At 40.9% G+C, this 19,470-nt stretch overlaps 1 protein-coding gene across 1 annotated transcript; it reads right to left on the reverse strand.

Moving 5' to 3' along the window:
• Positions 1 to 525: 525 nt before the first annotated feature.
• On the reverse strand, positions 526 to 1,464 carry LOC137267854 (uncharacterized protein F54H12.2-like). Its single transcript, XM_067802280.1, has one exon. The coding sequence runs from the start codon at positions 1,462 to 1,464 to the stop codon at positions 526 to 528; it is 939 nt and encodes a 312-aa protein (XP_067658381.1).
• Positions 1,465 to 19,470: the final 18,006 nt, after the last annotated feature.

Raw genomic sequence — 19,470 nt, forward strand, 5'->3', positions numbered from 1 at the left:
TTTTTTTTCATACATAGATATAACATCAGTTACAATCTAGACAAGAAGCAGAGCAGTATTTGAAATAATTACAAACATATTCAGATACAAAGGCGTCATTCCACATGAAGTTGTGTACATCAAACTGATGAAGTATATGGTTTAGACTCTGGCATGCTTTAAATTTACATAATACATAGTACAAACAATAGAACCCACACACATTTGAATTCACAGATTGTAACCGGTGATTACTGCATAAGTAAGAACCAGCATAAGTCTTTAAATAGCGATCAAATGTAACATCAACAGGATCTGCTAAACTATCGAAGAATTCTGCTGTATTGTTTTTAAAGTACATAGCAACCCAGTGGCGACCACTGTTCTGACTGGACTCAGTATTCACAATAAATCCTACACCTTGTCTTTGCATGAAAGGTGCGATTATAGGAAGCGTATCTCTGGCATACACCCCCAAGACGTGAGTCTGTAAGGTTGAATCACACTGAAGGGCGCACATCAACTGTGAAGCTTTCATCTCTGTGTTTACTTGATGAAGACGTTTCGCGCTTGATCGATTTCGATGATGGAATTTCTTTCACTGAGAATGATGCAGCTCAGCGTTTTGGTTAGTGCAGCTTTGAACTCGATTTCCAACCGCACATTTCCAGTCTTCACCAGATTGAGGTACTCGGATTCTCCACACAACTCTTCCAGTTCAAAGACAAACAGTGCATTTCCTAACAAAAATTCTCCCCTGGATATGAAATTTCCTCGATTTTCTCTCCAAAACCCCATGCCATCAAACATGTTTACGTAGCTGTTCACATCATCAGCTCGAGTTGGACGTCCAGGTACACTGACACCATTCACATAGAGACTGACAGTTTTGAGCATGCTGGATTGAAAGTTGAAAGGATTCTTGTCATATGACCCATTCAAACTCTTGCTTTCCACAAAGGCGATGATGTAACGATTAGCAATGGGGTTGGACACATTATCAATGGTATGCGTCAGTTGAGAAACAGGGATGCTGTTGACCTTGACCTCAGACTTGGTGAAAGGGTAGAGTGCATTGGAGTTATTTTCGAACAGGGTGTTGTGAGCTAGAATCAGCGCCGGGTTGACTTTGAGTTTGCATACTTGAAGATAAGCATCGAGTAGCTCAATGGTATACTCTTGGTTGGCTTTACCGCTCATCAAACAGAAAGTAGGTGATGATCTGTACAATTTCAAAGTCAAATCTACTCCATTGATTAAATGTCTTTTCATGCTAAACACATCTTCATACAAAGGTCCAGACATGGTCAGTTCATTGCTTTTCTTGATGTAGGTACCATGTGCAATCAAACCGTAATTGGTTCCAGTGACACAATCAGTTGTTTCAATGGCATCATTATCTTCACCCTCATCTTTGTAAAACAGCTGCGATGTCATTTGAGAGCTTTTCGCATCAGCTCCATAGTTTAGCAAGGTCTTCATCATGCTCTTGTAAGCATAATGATTGTTGGTCGAAGACACCAACTGGTTCTGCATATACACTGAAATTTGAGAAAACAGTGCCTGCAAAAGCAAATTGACAGGTGCCACGTGTTCGTCTGCATCCAATACCGATCCATCCGCATGGGTGACTTTGAGTTTTACATGCAGTTTTGTTCGCTTCAAATCAATGTAATCACTACCCGAATTGGATATGTGAAATTCCAGTGGAGAAGAGTCATTAATTTGACTGAGGGGGCGTACATCTACAAAATAGTGTTGCTGGATACTGGTCTGATATGGAGGTAAGGTAAATAGGTTGAGCGAATCCGGTACCAACTCTTCAAAAGTTTTGCTATTCAATAAAGACATGATGCTCAACTGAAGATGTCGTTTTCTTTCACAGGAGTACACTTGAGCACTTTAGCTGTCTTGGAGGCGATGTTACTTGTCTGACGTATCTTCTTGGTTGTGGCAATCTGTTCACCTGCAGCTCTTTTTAAAGACCTATGACGCTTTTCTTTAGCATCCGCTCTCTCCACAACACTTTGTTGTTCTGAAGTCATCTGCAGTTCGATTTTAGGTTCTTCCGGTTGAGAAACAGATCGGTGAGATGGAATAACTTTAGGGGGAGCTTTTCCATTCACAACACGAGAAGTACTTGTCATGTGTTTCTTGAAGTAATTCTGCCATTTGCTATAATCTGGGATATACAGAGGGAGGGAATCCATGTTCAGTCAGCAAAGGGATAACGTCTCAAGTGAAGTGTTGCATAAGTCTGCTCTTTCAAGAATGACAGTGGTGTTCCACTGCTCGCTTTTATACAGATTTCAATGTCAGGTGACTCTTTGACCATCACATGGATATTGTATTCATTAGCAAAGGAAAAGTTGGGTCTATTCCTCAGATCAATGCGTCTTAACAGTGGTACAGTGAACAGTGAACTATCGCACAGGTTACACAGTATATCTACATAAGGATCGTTCACATGAGTGAGGTCTGTCTTTCCAAAGTTTAACTCGGATAAAGACACGACCCAAAATCCATCAAACAGCAGTCTTTGATTGAGCTTAATGCGAAAATGATAAGGGCTGTTATCCGTGAAATAAGAATTTTTTGTGTCAGAACTCTTGAGAAACACATATTTCTCCATCATAGGTTTTTCAGTTGACTTTCTTCCACATATGAATCAAAAGAACTAGGCCAACCTAACCAACGAACCAAAACATACGTTTTTCCTCTCATGCGTTTCTTCTTTAAGATCTTTTCCACTTGCCACTCAATATCGTCTCCTTTGTTAACCTTGTGCAGTTCGGCAGTGTAAAAACTCCCTTTAATAAGTTCACCATGAAAATCTTTAATTCTGTACAGAGGTATGTCTTGTTTCTTGAAACGTTCTGTTACTTTGAAAAGTTCTTCCGTCCACTTCAGATCAAGTTCTTTGCTGAACGGTTTCCTCAGGTATGGGATGCGAACAAGATCACCAACTTTATATCTGTATTTCTTTATCACTTGACCTGTTATTTCCTTTGACTTCAACAAGGATTTGACATACAAGTGTTGCCAAACTTTCAATTCATTGCTTTTATTGACTTGAGCAGGTGATAGAAGGGGTAAAGACGAATGTGGGGTGTTATTGTAGTTGTACACCAAATCAGGTAGAACACTGAGATAATGCTTGGTGTTCTTACGTGTCATGTAACGTGTGATCAACGACTTCAGTGTTCTGTTGAAGCGTTCCACATAATTACTTTTAATGTTTTCGTTGCGTGCAACAGTAATGGTAATATTTTGTTTTTCCAAAAAAGATTTGAACACTCCCTTAAACTCACTACCACCATCTACGCGTAGATAAATGCTTTCAACACGGACTCTGGCCTTTTATTTTCCAAAGGAAGGACAAAAGTAAACCTACTCAGTATGTCAATCACGACAAGCAAATACCGGATACCCTCATTTTCTTTGCTGTAGCGTGAAAGATCAGCAAGGTCCACATCCCACATTTCGTCCATGGAATTCACTCTGACTTTCATCCTTTTAAATCTATGCTTGACTGGTTTGAGTAAACTGTAAGGATCTTGGTTGTTGACAAACCATTTCACCTTCCTGAGCTTAACATCAGGTTGAGGTGTTGTCTTCAATACCCGTCAGAGTTTGGACGGACCATAGTAGGCTCCTGGATTGTGATTGTCATAATGATACTTTTCTAATGCTTTTTCGTGCCTCTCTAACAATACCCTGTTCATCTTTTGTGAACTCACACACGTACTGAATGAAACCAGTTGTAACAGGCAATATATAACATGAAGGTACGAAAAGGAAGGAACATATGCTTTAATTAATAGAATTCATTCATGTATACATTCACAATTATTGAAAGCGATTTTCTAACAACAGCATCTTAACCACACGTTGCTTCAGATCATGAAGCCACTCTGATGTTTTAAAATGAGTGTCCCGAAAGTCTTTGCAGCGGTATGAAACTATGCCCACGTAATTAAGAGATGTGTCATCACTAAATACTTCCAACCATTTATCAATCACGTGTTCATCATTTATTTCACTCATGGCCGTCATGAAAAGACCATCAACGTGATCCTGTTCTAGCATGTGCTTACACGTGTGCACCAGTTCTCCCTCAGGTTCAAACATACATCCAAAACACAAATCACAGGATAACCGTCTAAGAATCTTAGCCAGTTCCAAAGTGTAACACAAAGTGAGAAGATTTTCCGCATGCTTTATGTGATTTCCACTATCAACTTCGTCGACACACAAGAACAGTTTTCTTGTCCTCTTGATGATGATTCTTTTCGTTGACCTAGAATCATCTTGAAACTTTCTCTTAGCATCCTTGACACATTCACTGCGATCTTGAAACCATTCGTTAGATTGCATGACAACTGTTTCGTGCAAGGTGTGTGATGATTGTAGAACTTGCTTCCAGGAATAGAAAGCTGCTTTACCATTCAGACTGTAAACAAGAATTTAACACTTTTCACTCTCAACAACTTTGTCCATAAGCTCTTGTCTGACCTCCATCAAAGCTTTCCCCAACCAGTTTTGTCCCTTCCAGTTAGATGGATTTAATACCTTGGGACCCTGAAGAGAGAGTCCAACACCCCACCGTCTATCATATGGACTGGCTTCAGCTGATATTTTTGTGGAGGTGTTCATTAATGCATGTCGAAGAGTGGAAGACTGAGTAAACTTAGCCAGGGTAACTTTCTTCACAACATGGTAACTCACAACATCCCATTTGTGTTGAATAAAGTTTTTCACACATCTTCCTAATCTCTTCTGCATAACAGCAGAAGAGGCTCTTAAAATGTGTTCAGCTGTAACCACATCGCCAAACGTCATTGCCTTCATGTACATATAATACTGCTCAGCACAGTTGAAGATTTTACCATCAACTTCAATCCTAACAGGATAGTGCTGGCTAAATGGTGAAGATTTTGTATAAAAGAATACGAACCGATCTGTAACTCTTGTTCCCATGATGTCTGTTCAGCAAAGACACACCTTGTACTCAGTTGGAATAACATTGCTGTAAGCAGTGATGGATGCGAGCATGCGCACATCTATTGGTGAATTCAAACTATGTCCTTGGACAACACACAATAATCACCATCGCTCATTGGTAGATTTATAGACGTAGTGGAACGTGTGTTTTTTAAAAAAAGAATGTGAAAGGGATGACTAATCATGACATGGCACTATTCAAAGGTTTAAGTTTCATCATCCAGTCATGCTACCCCTGGTTTGTTGATTCTATATATAGAGTACACCGTGCACTGGGTATCAACCAGTCATGCCACCCTGTCGTGACTGTTCTGTATAAACAACTTATTTGAATAGACAGCATTCCAATCGTTTTGTAACAAATAACCATCAACTATAGCGTGAAACATCCATTGATAATTTCTCCTTAAACGTCATTAACTTCTTTTCATCATGGTGATATTATGTATCACTAGGCTTAATGAAATTGATATGATTAGATATTGACTGTCACGTGTAGCTATTTTTGGGATGAAATGTGGGCCAAATGAGGGATGAGGGATGAGGGATGAGGGATAAATGAGGGATGAGGGATTTACGGTCACTGGTTTCATTGTCTTTGCTAATTGGAGCACGAAATGAGGGATGAGGGATGTGGGTCATGGGCTATTGTTTTAGCTAATTACCGCATTGTTTTACCATTGTTTTGACATAGTTTCTATTGTCTGTGCTGTAGAATGAAATTTATATCTACTCACGTGTGCAACATATGATTTCATGTACTCGGTTATGTATGGATAATAATGTGATTTATGCCTATGTGGAGCACTGTAGAGCCTCTATTTGAATTCGAGATATCTATCATACATTTGTGGAAAAGTACCAATCATTTCAAGATATCTAGAATTTGAACTCATAATATCATCAATTGAATTCAAGATATCTTGAATCAATTTCTAATACAATTATGTACACTATGATCGTAATTGTTTTGTAGATATCTTTAAAACATTTAGATATATCACGAAATATGTTCATGATATCTCTATAACATTTTACGATATCAGTAATTCTATTTTGGATATGATGCCACGTGAGGTGACGGTACGTCATTGCACCTGGCTGAGCGACCTAATTGTCACCTATGGTCTGATCTATTGTTTTCAGCAACAAGTATATTTTCTAAGTTTTGCACGATTTTAACAGTTTACAGTAAACATGCTTTTCTGGATATCCTCTTACGCATTCCACAGAGTGCCCAGTTAGGCTGAAGTGAATTATTTCGACATATGTTAGTTGTAATTGTGTAATTTTTAGGAATACAGAGTAACAGCCTTAAACATTTTTTTTGTTTCCGACAGTGCTTTAATTCTGCATCAGAATCACCGGATGAAAGAGCAAGAATTAGCTCTGCAACGTCGTGTAAAGAATAAGAAAGAAGTTGTGATCCATAAAACGTGTCTAATAACTTTATAGCGATATTTTCACTGTGGAAAGCTTCATTGCCAAACGAAAGAATGAAATGAAAAAATTTGCAAACCTGACCTGTGATGCAGCAACTGCTTTTGTGAAGTCTTGATCTGTTTCCTCTTTTGAAACAAAATAAATAAATAAATAAATATTATTGCTCTAGTTAGATATTGATTAATCAGTTAACCAATTTATAATAAGTGTGCTGATGTACCACTGGGAACATATATTGTAGGGCGGCTATATGGTGAAATATATAACACAATAAGTTAAATGTTGGCGAAATATACAATACGAATTCAATCTGATGTTAGACTCTGCATGATATATCAGATGTGATACTATATATAACATATGTTTGATAAGAAAAATATGTAATATCTGTCTGATAATACACGATGTATAACACAGTTGGTTGGACCTGACTGTATATACTGTGTCGGGTGTTGTGCTACATACAACATGATATGTCAGAGGTGATACTAAGTGCACATGATATGTAGCTATGTAGGGTGTGGTGCTGTATAACGAATCAATATATCAGATGTTTTTTTGCAATTTACAACATGACATATTACAGGAGGCGATATCAACAACATAATATGTCAGATGTATTCGCAATATATAACATATGCTGGCTGTGATGCATTATGATTTATAGAACATGATAGATCAGATGTAATGCAACGTACAATAAGACATGATGCAATATACAGCATGATAGGCCAGATATAGGGATATAGACAATGTGATATGTCATACATGACTCATTTATCTGATGTTTATGCCATGTTGGTAAGACATGTTAGACATATTAGATATAACATTGCATATCGCAGGATATTATGGGTATTTGTGACTATGTAGAACATAAGTCAGATGTAACCCCTTATACCATTGCAACCATTAAATACAAGATGTACAGCACTATAGGGAATATTCAACGATATTTCTTTAAACATAATCAAATTCATCGAAACAGGTGTCTCTGTTACCTCCGATTAACAATTTCGGTGTAAGAACTCGGTAATGGCGTGACAGGACTCAGGTGACTCATTTACATAAAATGACATGCCTACCAAACCATTAGCCAATCAGCCTAGAGCACCCCCAAACAGCTGTCAATCAACCAGGCTAACATCGGGTGGCGAATCAGAACGGAACAACACAACGTGACGCGTTCCGGTAACAGCAAAGTTTCAAGTTCAAACATTTAAATTATTACCAGCGAACTGAAAGACTCAGTTTGAAAAGTGAGAATTGGAAATGAAGCCCGATGACATGAAGTTAGTGGAACTGATATTGTTAGTGGCAGCTGTATTTGCGCAAGTGGAAAGAGGCTGTGATGTGACTGGGATTGCGATGCCATGAACTGGAGATCATGCTCTTGTCGAGGCGTTACAACGTTATTAACGTTCACGGATAATTTTGAGTTGTCTGTTTATGTTAACCACAATGTATCACTTCAATTTTTATCGAAAGTTCATTAGGGTACCTGAGTGTAAGGGAATTCCCTCGCCGTGTAAAGGTATTCCCCGACATTCCTCAGGTCCGAAAGTAGCCCGGTTCGGTGGGCGTGGCTTAGCTTTTTAGATTCATTGGGAAATGAAATCAAAAGAAATGTTCCCAGTTAACCAATCAGATTGCCAGAATTTTCATGAACACAATAAAACTTTAATTATTGTTGCTTCAACAGAACATTCATTCAGATTCCAACATAAAGTTGTGTTAACATGAAATATTGCATAACGAAACAAAACCATGATAACCATTTGAGCTTAAAATCTCATGTGACTTCCAACAACTAAGAACCTTGACTAAAGTTCCCACAGAAATAGAAAAAAGGTATGGGCGTTTATTTGTTTATTTTTTTTTATTAAACCAGGTCATTTTACAAATATTATACTGGCTCTGTTTTTTTCCCAACTTGGCCCGTCAGTTTGGTTCTTCAGTCATCATCCAACATATATTTTAAAAATTGCATGCTTTCAACAGATTTAGATTTATGTTATAATCTACGTCTCAATTCAACAATAGTGGGGATACCTACCTGCTGCACTGTTTTGACGGGAAGATGCATTTGCACGATTGCGCTAGTTACTCGTTACTCGCAAAATAGTAAACTTTTAAACAGTACAGACACGCAAAATAGTACCGAGAAAATCCCTGTATTCTTTTAATTTTGGCGTATAATTTTGATGACATTTTGGTTTCTTTTCTGAAAGTGGGCTCTATATATCGAGCACACTTCAAAAATATATTTTACCATAATATTCGCCTGCACAGCAAAATCTCATGCATCTGTCCGACATGTAGCAATCAACTCGGACGTAAGCCACTGCACTACACGCTGAAATAACCTATGTCACTGCTGTGCCAGCCTGGCTGACTTACTGAGTCAGAATGACTCACTCCAGACATGTTGGTCGCCAAACCGATTACTGGTGGACCTTGGATAATGACAATGACAAACCTTTATGTATGAACAACTTCTTTATGTGGGTGGAGCGACGTTTTGATACAGCTTCTTGTATCGTTGTCAAGCAAGTAAGGGGCAGATCAGACAGGACGGTACATATATGTGGCGTAGAAGCGTGGGGGGCAGTGGGTTGGGTGTATGGACTGTGTTTGTTAAGTTGCTGTGTCGGGGTAAGTGGTTTAATGTGGGGTCGGCGGTTGATATAGGTATATAGTTGCAGTTGGGGTGGTGGAACGTAGTAGGGGGTAGGGGCGGTGTACTGGTAGCGGGGGGTAGAGTTATACTGTGTTATGTAATTGGAATGTGGGGTCGCGATAGTGAACTGGGCTGGCTGTTGTTTATTTAACGGATGGCTCGACAGTAAAGCGGGCCGGGTGCGCGGACGTCAGAGAAGACGACCGCGCTAGAAAGTATGAAGGAGTTCCAGGTCTATTGGTTGTAGGGGAGATGTGATGGTTATTTGAACTGAGTTCGTGATTGTCTAAATCTTGTGTATAAGGTTTGTTTTTGTGAAGAAGTTTGCTATGGCTTTAAATGTGGTGGATTTAGTGGGTTAAGAAGTAGCTGAACTTTATTGTGGTATTTGGTTTGGATTGTGTTGTGTAGTTGTGACATGTTTGTTTTCTGTTAGGTGGCAGTGAGTAAATATGTGTTGTGTCTGGTGTTTTACAGTGGTTGCATAGTCCACCTGGGTGTCTGTTTTGAGTGTATAGAGTGTGGTTAGATTTGTGATGCCTGTGATCAGTCTCGTGATGTGTGTGTGTCTTGGATGGTGGGAGTCTGAGAATGTTGACTGTATATTTGTTTTGTTATGATAGATTTGACCCAGATGGATCTGTTTGTTCACATGTTGTGTTGGTAGGTTTGATTGAGGGTATGTGTTTTAATGAGGTGTTTTATTTCTGTTTTGGATGAGTGTTGGTTAATGAAAGGTAAGGGTTAGATTGTTGCTAGTTTTGATGCTGTGTCTGCTGTGTTGTTTCCCAGGTCGTGAGTGTGGGCTGATATCCATAGGAGTGTTATGTTTTTGTTTTGTTGTTTGAGTGAGTGAATATGTAGGGGGATGTTATGAATTAAGTCGTTTTGTGATTTTCATTGTTTATTTCAGAGTTGTTTAATGGAGCTGAGTGAGTCGGTTATTATTAGGTAGTTAGTGGTAGGGAGGGAGGGGGTTAGGTGGAGTGGTAGGGAGGGAGGCGGTTATATAATTAGTTAGTTAGTGGTAGGGAGTGAGGGGGTTAGGTTGTTAGTGGTAGGGAGGGAAGGGATTAGGTTGTTAGTGGTAGGGAGGGAGGGGGTTTGGTAGTTAGTGGTAGGGAGGGAGAAGGTTAGGTTGTTAGTGGTAAGGAGGGAGGGGGTTAGGCGGAGTGGTAGGGAGGGAGGGGGTTAGGTGGAGTGGTGGGGAGGGAGGGGGTTAGGTGGAGTGGTAGGGAGGGAGTGGGTTTGGTAGTTAGTGGTAGGGAGGGAGGGGGTTAGGTTGTTAGTGGTAGGGAGGGGGTTAGGTGGAGTGGTGGAGAGGGAGGGGGTTAGGTAGTTAGTGGTGGGGAGGGAGGGCGTTAGGTAGTTAGTGGTGGGGAGGGAGGGAGGGGGTTAGGTAGTTAGTGGTAGAGAGGGAGGGGGTTAGGTGGAGTGGTAGCGAGGGGGGGGGGGGGTTAGGTAGTTAGTGGTAGGGAGGGAGGGGGTTAGGTGGAGTGCAGTGAGGATAGCTGTTAAGTCTGCTGTTTATATTTGTGTAGGCTGAGTAATGGAAGTTTGTGGTCGTAGGGGGTGTATGTTGTAGATTGATGCCAATGTCTGTAGTTTTGTTTATACCTGTGGATGCATCTGTGTAGATGTAGGTGTGGTGGGGATAGTATGTTAAGGTGTGATTTTATTAGGTTTGTTTTGGTAATAGTGTCAGTGTTTGTGGGATAGTGACTGGAGTGTGGATGCTAGGGTGGTGTCTGTGGTGGGTGGAGGTATGTTGTGAATGTAGCTTGTAATGAGAGGTGTGTGTTGGATGTTGTCTGGTTGTTGTGAATGTAGCTTGTAATGGTAGGTGTGTGTTGGATGTTGTTTAGTTGTTGTGAATGTAGCTTGTAATGGTAGGTGTGTGTTGGATGTTGTCTGGTTGTTGTGAATGTAGCTTGTAATGGTAGGTGTGTGTTGGATGTTGTCTGGTTGTTGTGAATGTAGCTTGTAATGAGAGGTGTGTGTTGGATGTTGTCTGGTTGTTGTGAATGTAGCTTGTAATGAGAGGTGTGTGTTGGATGTTGTCTGGTTGTTGTGAATGTAGCTTGTAATGGTAGGTGTGTGTTGGATGTTGTCTGGTTGTTGTGAATGTAGCTTGTAATGAGAGGTGTGTGTTGGATGTTGTTTAGTTGTTGTGAGTGTAGCAGACTGTTTAAGTGTGTGAGTTAGAGGGAGGAAGAGAAGTGGGGGGGAGCTTGTTTTGGTTATTTTTTAAACTTTTTAATGGTTGATTTTTTTGTGTTGTATTTTGTTGTGATTAGTTTAAATATTGGGTTGTGTTGGGCCCCTGCCCAGTAATTGAGTGCTGTTTGGTTTATTCTTGTTCTCATTGAAGGGATGGCTGTGAGAAGGAGGAGTGTTTTATGGGAGGTGCCAGTCCTAAGGCCTGGGGCTAATTAAAGGGGCCTGCAGTTGATATAGGATATGTTTAATCCTATAGATAGATAGAGATTAATAGATAGAGATCCATCATACTGGATACATATCGGCGACCTGCATCAATAATCGCATCAATATGGACTCGTATCCAAGCTGACTTGACATTAATACAAATAAACTCAACATATCTAATGCATTCACCATCCTTGTCATCAGAGACGATGAACGGGATCGGGTGAAACACAAAATTAAGTTGGTTTCCGGAACGCTGAAACCGAGTGGAAAAGCCATGGAAACCAACATTAAAAATTGGTATCCATGTAGTTTCCTATAGTTTCATTGTTGGTTTCCAAATGAACCTGAATTTTGCACCATTTCTGGGTGGTTCACAGTGCGATTAATTATCACTCCGAAAAGCAGAATCCGGCTCGTTTCCGTGTTTTAGTTTATTGTAGGTTTCAACCTTGTTATAAGCTCGTTGACACGTCATCGGTTCCCAATCGCGTAGAACGATGCTTATGGTGTGAATCACTTGATTGTCTGGATCGTGTGGCCCAGGCTTACTTACAGACCACAGCCACATAGCTAGAATATTGCTGAGTGTGGCCTAAAATTAAACTCACATTCACACATTCACACAAACTCACATTCACCAAGATCATGTGTTCTTTCTTGTTTTAATCACGAAAGCTCTCGGTCAGTGATAGTTGGGATTATGTTTTATATCACACTGGACTATCGGTCAGTGATGGTTGGGATTATGTTTCATATCACACTGGGCTCTTGGTAAGTGATGGTTGTGATTATGTTTCATATCACACTGGGCTCTCGGTCAGTGATGATGGGGATTATGTTTCATATCACACTGGGCTATCGGTCAGTGATGGTGGGGATTATGTTTCATATCACACTGGGCTATCGGTCAGTGATGGTGGGGATTATGTTTCATATCACACTGGGCTCTCGGTCAGTGATGGTTGGGATTATGTTTCATATCGCACTGGGCTCTCGGTCAGTGATGGCTGGGATTATGTTTCATATCACACTGGGCTCTCGGTCAGTGATGGTGGGGATTATGTTTCATATCACACTGGGCTCTCGGTCAGTGATGGTTGGGATTATGTTTCATATCGCACTGGGCTCTTGGTCAGTGATGGTGGGGATTATGTTTCATATCGCACTGGGCTCTCGGTCAGTGATGGTGGGGATTATGTTTCATATCGCACTGGGCTCTTGGTCAGTGATGGTGGGGATAATGTTTTATATCACACTGGGCTCTCGGTCGGTGATGGTGGGGATAATGTTTCATATCGCACTGGGCTCTTGGTCAGTGATGGTGGGGATAATGTTTTATATCACACTGGGCTCTCGGTCAGTGATGGTTGTGATTATGTTTCATATCACACTGGGCTCTCGGTCAGTGATGGTGGGGATTATGTTTCATATCACACTGGGCTCTCGGTCAGTGATGGTGGGGATTATGTTTCATATCACACTGGGCTCTCGGTCAGTGATGGTGGGGATTATGTTTCATATCGCACTGGGCTCTTGGTCAGTGATGGCTGGGATTATGTTTTATATCACACTGGGCTATCGGTCAGTGATGGTGGGGATAATGTTTCATATCACACTGGGCTCTCGGTCAGTGATGGTGGGGATAATGTTTCATATCACACTGGGCTCTTGGTCAGTGATGGCTGGGATTATGTTTCATATCACACTGGGCTCTCGGTCAGTGATGGTGGGGATTATGTTTCATATCACACTGGGCTCTCGGTCAGTGATGGTGGGGATTATGTTTCATATCACACTGGGCTCTTGGTCAGTGATGGCTGGGATTATGTTTTATATCACACTGGGCTCTTGGTCAGTGATGGTGGGGATTATGTTTTATATCACACTGGGCTATCGGTCAGTGATGGTGGGGATTATGTTTCATATCGCACTGGGCTATCGGTCAGTGATGGCTGGGATTATGTTTTATATCACACTGGGCTCTCGGTCAGTGATGGTGGGGATTATGTTTCATATCACACTGGGCTCTCGGTCAGTGATGGTGGGGATTATGTTTCATATCACACTGGGCTCTCGGTCAGTGATGGTGGGGATAATGTTTCATATCACACTGGGCTCTCGGTCAGTGATGGCTGGGATTATGTTTCATATCACACTGGGCTCTCGGTCAGTGATGGTGGGGATTATGTTTCATATCACACTGGGCTCTCGGTCAGTGATGGTGGGGATTATGTTTCATATCACACTGGGCTCTCGGTCAGTGATGGTGGGGATTATGTTTCATATCACACTGGGCTCTCGGTCAGTGATGGTGGGGATTATGTTTTATATCACACTGGGCTCTCGGTCAGTGATGGTGGGGATTATGTTTCATATCGCACTGGGCTATCGGTCAGTGATGGTGGGGATTATGTTTCATATCGCACTGGGCTCTCAGTCAGTGATGGTGGGGATTATGTTTCATATCGCACTGGGCTATCGGTCAGTGATGGTGGGGATTATGTTTCATATCACACTGGGCTATCGGTCAGTGATGGTGGGGATTATGTTTCATATCGCACTGGGCTCTCGGTCAGTGATGGTGGGGATTATGTTTCATATCGCACTGGGCTCTCGGTCAGTGATGGTGGGGATTATGTTTCATATCGCACTGGGCTATCGGTCAGTGATGGTGGGGATTATGTTTTATATCACACTGGGCTATCGGTCAGTGATGGTGGGGATTATGTTTCATATCACACTGGGCTCTTGGTCAGTGATGGTGGGGATTATGTTTTATATCACACTGGGCTATCGGTCAGTGATGGTGGGGATTATGTTTCATATCACACTGGACTCTCGGTCAGTGATGGTGGGGATTATGTTTCATATCACACTGGGCTATCGGTCAGTGATGGTGGGGATTATGTTTTATATCACACTGGACTATCGGTCAGTGATGGTGGGGATTATGTTTTATATCACACTGGGCTCTCGGTCAGTGATGGTGGGGATTATGTTTCATATCGCACTGGGCTCTCGGTCAGTGATGGTTGGGATAATGTTTCATATCGCACTAGGTTAGAAAATGTCATTCTGGAGGTTATACTTGCTGATGATTCCTTTAATAACTTTACCTTGATGTCGTTTTTTAAGGCTGTAAAAGGTATGGAAGACAAGCAACGGTGTACAAGGGATTTCGCATGTCTTTAAATGACATGAAAGAGGTATTCTTCCCCATGTCAGGCCGTTCTCAGAAATGCTATAATTTGGCCGCATTTACCTGCCGCAGTTTCCAGCACTGGCCCTAGATGAGCATGTGTGTGCGGCCCTTAAACCCCGAAAGGTTTTAAAGAACAACTAAACTCATTTTTTGGTACTCATTTTACCACTGCATATGAAAGATTTCTGGATAGTCATAAACGGAACACCATTCTTTGTTTCTTTTTGGTTTTTTTTAAAAACATTGTGGTTAATACCAAGCGCTTAAAAGTTGTTGAAAAGCCGTCAGCTTCTCTCTTGTCCGCAAACGAAACCACAGACACGTTACCTAACTCTGTCGCCAGAGCCCTGCAGTGACGTCATAGAAGGAACGATTTGCAGTTAGATGTATAGAAAATGTGTAGGCAACTCGTCATTTTGCTGATTTCTTGATGTCACCAAAGACATGCCGAATTGTTGTGTTGCCGTCAGTTGCAGCACAGCACATACAAAACAGCACATAGTTAAAATATAACATTACTTGCTGAAAGTAATAAGAGCTGATTTGGTATATTATTTGGTAATACAACACACAGCTTGTCATATATGTGCAGTAAAGACACTGCATGATTCTTAAAAACAGTGCAAACTTGACAACTCCAATAACTAAAATTGGTAAGTGTGGCATATGTACATTTATGCATGATATGGCACCAATATACTTCTGACAAGTGTCCTGACCACATACTGTACAACTACATCATAGGATTTTCCCACCTACTGCCACAACCAATATATATTTATGGTCACAATGGCAAAACGAGATAGCAGTGTAACCCTACACTTGTTGACTTTGTTCCTAAACTGATTTTGTCAGTACGGTAAGGATATAATCCGCCTAGATATATTCTCTCTGTAAAACCGAATCAAACAATGGAACTATTTACCTAAGATAGGACCTTCTAGCACACTCCATACATACACACTTGCACAAACAGAATAGGATGTTCCAAACAGAAAAATATATCACTGTGCTATTTCATCATAGAACTGGGTTAAATTTCTATCATGTACAAAGGACACCCTTAGAGTCACTAAGATCAAGTAGGTTAAGGACTGTCAGTATAAGTAAGCAAACCATCAACATGGTGATATGACACTAACATGAGTGATAGAGAGAAAAAAAAAGAAAAGAAAAACAAAACAAAACAAAAAAAAAAACCCACGAGTAACAGTTGTAAAGATAACCTGAAGTACGAAAAGGGAAACCATCCTGGCAGACATTGAACAACTTCCCATTTTACTGAACTGCAATATTCATTATGTTTAACTGGTTAACACATGGTAGAGAATATTTCATGAGGCTGATATATTTAAGTGAATATATCAGCAATATCTGGCTTCATTTGCTGGTTGTATTATATCATATCACAGGGGTGGTCTCCCTGTGATGGACGTTAATACTTTAGCATTCGGCTTGATCCAGAAACCAAAATGGACTGGCTGGCTGGTTCTCCAACTAAATGCACTAAATACTGCTTCTGATTGTTTACTAATCTCTGACCCAATACTCTTTTGACTTTATGGTAGCCTTTACTGTCATTGTCTACAGTACTAAAGCCGCTGATTTCTAGAGGGTCAACATGATCCGAGTCTCTGTAACTTAATGGTTTTCGTCTGACATGAATGGGACGAACAGGCTCAACGCTGTTTTCCCTCTGCTGCTGAACAAGGTCCCTGCTGTACACTTGAGTGTCCTTATCCTTGGCCTGGAGTTGATTTGGATCCATATTTGGTGAAACCTTAGTGACTACTCCATCAAGAATGTATGGCAATGGATTAGGTTCCAGAACACAGGCCATCTTAAAAGTCTGTTGATGTGAACAAACAGGGATTGCATGTGCTTTGTTTGTGGATCATGAATGTTCACTAAATGTGGACTTGGTATACTATCAACCACATATGGAACAGTAAACCGATTTTGAAGGTTCCTACCAGAGCCCACTGGGTCTTTGGATAAGAACACATAATCATCTGGTGAAAGTTTTAACTCTACCATTTTCTCTTTCGTTGAAGCAATGTTTATTTTCACATTATCTCTGATTTCATCAAGAGTTTTCAGAAGTCTCTTGATGTAAACATGTGAATCTACAGGCACAGAATCAAAGTTTGTGTTCTTGGGAAAACACAGTGGGAAGTTTGGTCTACTCCCAAACACAATTTCATGAGGTGAGAACTTCAAAGATGAGTTCACACTGTTGTTCACTGAGAAGGTTTCAGCTGGTAGAAACTCAGCAGTAACAATTTCTTTGGTTGTTTTTGACATAAGGGGTCAATCTTTCAGCAAGAGTTCTGTGACTTCTCTCAACTGCACCAAGACAATGATGAGTGAAGCTTGGAGTAAATTGCTGGGGTACACACAAAAGTCTAACAACTTCACTAGTTACTCTGGATATGAACTCACTTCCTTGGTCAGACACGAGGGTATTACACACACCACATCTAGCAAACAAATGAAACAGGGCACTTGCTACAGTTACGACATCCTTGTTGGCCATTGGTATAGTAACCACAAACTTACTGAACATGTCTATGGCTGTGAACACATAAGTATTTCCATGTGGTGTAAGGGGAAGTGGTCCATATAAATCAACCTCCCAAACTTGGAATTTGAGGAGCACTTGGAGTAGGAAGCGGGACAACACCAGCGTGTGTTGGCACCTTTGTTGCTTTACAAGCTTGACAAGCATGACAGGATTTAACATAATCTGCAACAATCTGGCCAAGTCTCTTGAAATAGTACTTGTCTTTCAATCGGTCCACTGTATCAACAATACCTCCATGGCCAGCTAATGGGGAGTCATGGTGTAGTTCAATAACAAGTTTCTGTAGAATTCTTGGAATAACAAGCTGGTAGTGCTGGAGATTTCTTCTCTGACGTTTTGCTGTCTGAGAGTGGAATAGGAGATTAGAGAACATGCTGTAGTCTGCTACTTCTAGCAGCAGCTTACGGGCTTGTTTCTGGGAGTCAGGCAACCATCCCTCTGTTAGATGTCTGATGATTGGCTTCAAGTCAGGGTCATTAGCTTGTAGCTCAGCTAATGTAGTTTCAGTGATTAGCCCATGATCAAACTGTTCAATGCTTTTTATAAGGAGTTCAGCAATATTACTGACACAAGAAGATGGTTCTTCAATCTCAGTCTGGGTAGAGATTTCAGATGACATAAAGCATGTTGATACATTGAAACACTCAGGGTTGCTGTCCTTATCTGAAGCTATATCACTATCTATTTGTCTTTGATTGTTCAGGTTGGACTGGTCACTCTCAATGGGGTTACAAGGTTTGTTTATCAGTTCACAGGAATGATTAAAGCCACTTTTACACTCAACCACTGCAGCACTGCTGTCTACAGATTTTGTTAAATTTTGCTTACCGTTTCCATCACTTTCAGCAGACTGGGGTATAGTACACTTCCCCAATCTCCTGTGCCTCGATTTCTTCTATCTGGTGCGTGTTATGGCTACATTGTCAAGGTCCTCTGTATCTGCATCATATTCATCCTGACACTGGACCAGTGGCTGAAGACTTCTGTTGGACGGTGCAGCTAAAGGATTCACTTCTGGGCATGGTAGCATCTCTCTTAAATCCTGTCCATCTGGAAAAGTGATTTTTCCAGCATTATCTGGTACATATGGAAAATAAGGATCAGATTCTTCTGGGCTAGAGTGAATTGTACTGTGATCATCATTTGGAAAGCATCTTGAGAGAGCATCAGCTACCACCATCTGCTGAGCTGGTTTATACTCAATGTCAAATGTGAACTGTTGTATATGGCTCCCTTCATCTGTTTCTGAAACAATGGCTTCAGGGCCTGGTGATCACATTCAACCTTAAATCCTCTACCTTTGAGATTTGAGGCAAAATCGAGAATGCTGGCGACAAGTCCAAGAAGTTCTAGCTTGGTGGGCCCATATGCACTCTGCCAGGGGGACAAAGCTTTAGAGCCAAAACGCATTGCTTTAACTCATTCTTTTGCTGAAGTGTCACTTGGAAGTTCAATTGCTGGATGAATTTGATACAACATATATTCTATAACCATGCTAGAGGTATCCACCGCAAGTCGAAATGGTAAGTCAAACCTTAGAAGGCGCTGGTGATTTCAAGAGGGATTGCTTTATGTCATCAAAGGCTCTTTGATGCAGAGCAGTGCATTCAAACTTAATATTCTTCCCCATGAGTTCGGTAAGTGGAGCAGCCAAGATACTGTATTTAGGAATGAATTTCCTGAACCAATTGAAAAGGCCAAGAGCACGCCTCACTTCACTAGCATTTCTGTGAACAGGAGAGTTTTCTACAGCCTTCAGTCTTTCTGGGGGATTGACAGTTTCCATCCTTGGATATCTCATGAGCTAGGAATATACATTTGAACTGAGCAAAAGCACACTTTGGGGGTCCAAGTTTAAAGGTTAACGCCTTTCAATACTTTATTTCCATAAGTAACTGGAAACTGTTTGGAGTGGTAGAAAGTCCCATCGGTAACCTTTGGAACTGATAGGTGCCAAAACAAGTACTGAAAGTTGTGTATTTCTCAGAGTCAGGAGAAATCTTCACCTGAAAGAATCCCGATGACATATCCAGGGTAGTTATGAAATTTGGTTTTCGTTCCGTAAATGATTCCGTCAGTTCTTGAAGATCTGGAATTGAATACCTGAAATCTTGTGTCTGAAAATTCAAGTAGAGGAAGTCACAGCAA

Source organism: Haliotis asinina, chromosome 16, assembly GCF_037392515.1.
Source record: "Haliotis asinina isolate JCU_RB_2024 chromosome 16, JCU_Hal_asi_v2, whole genome shotgun sequence".
NCBI lineage: Eukaryota > Metazoa > Mollusca > Gastropoda > Lepetellida > Haliotidae > Haliotis > Haliotis asinina.

Bases quoted from the DNA above. Each gene is read 5' to 3' on its own strand.
- LOC137267854 (XM_067802280.1), bottom strand. From the start codon at position 1,464: ATGATGAAGACCTTGCTAAACTATGGAGCTGATGCGAAAAGCTCTCAA.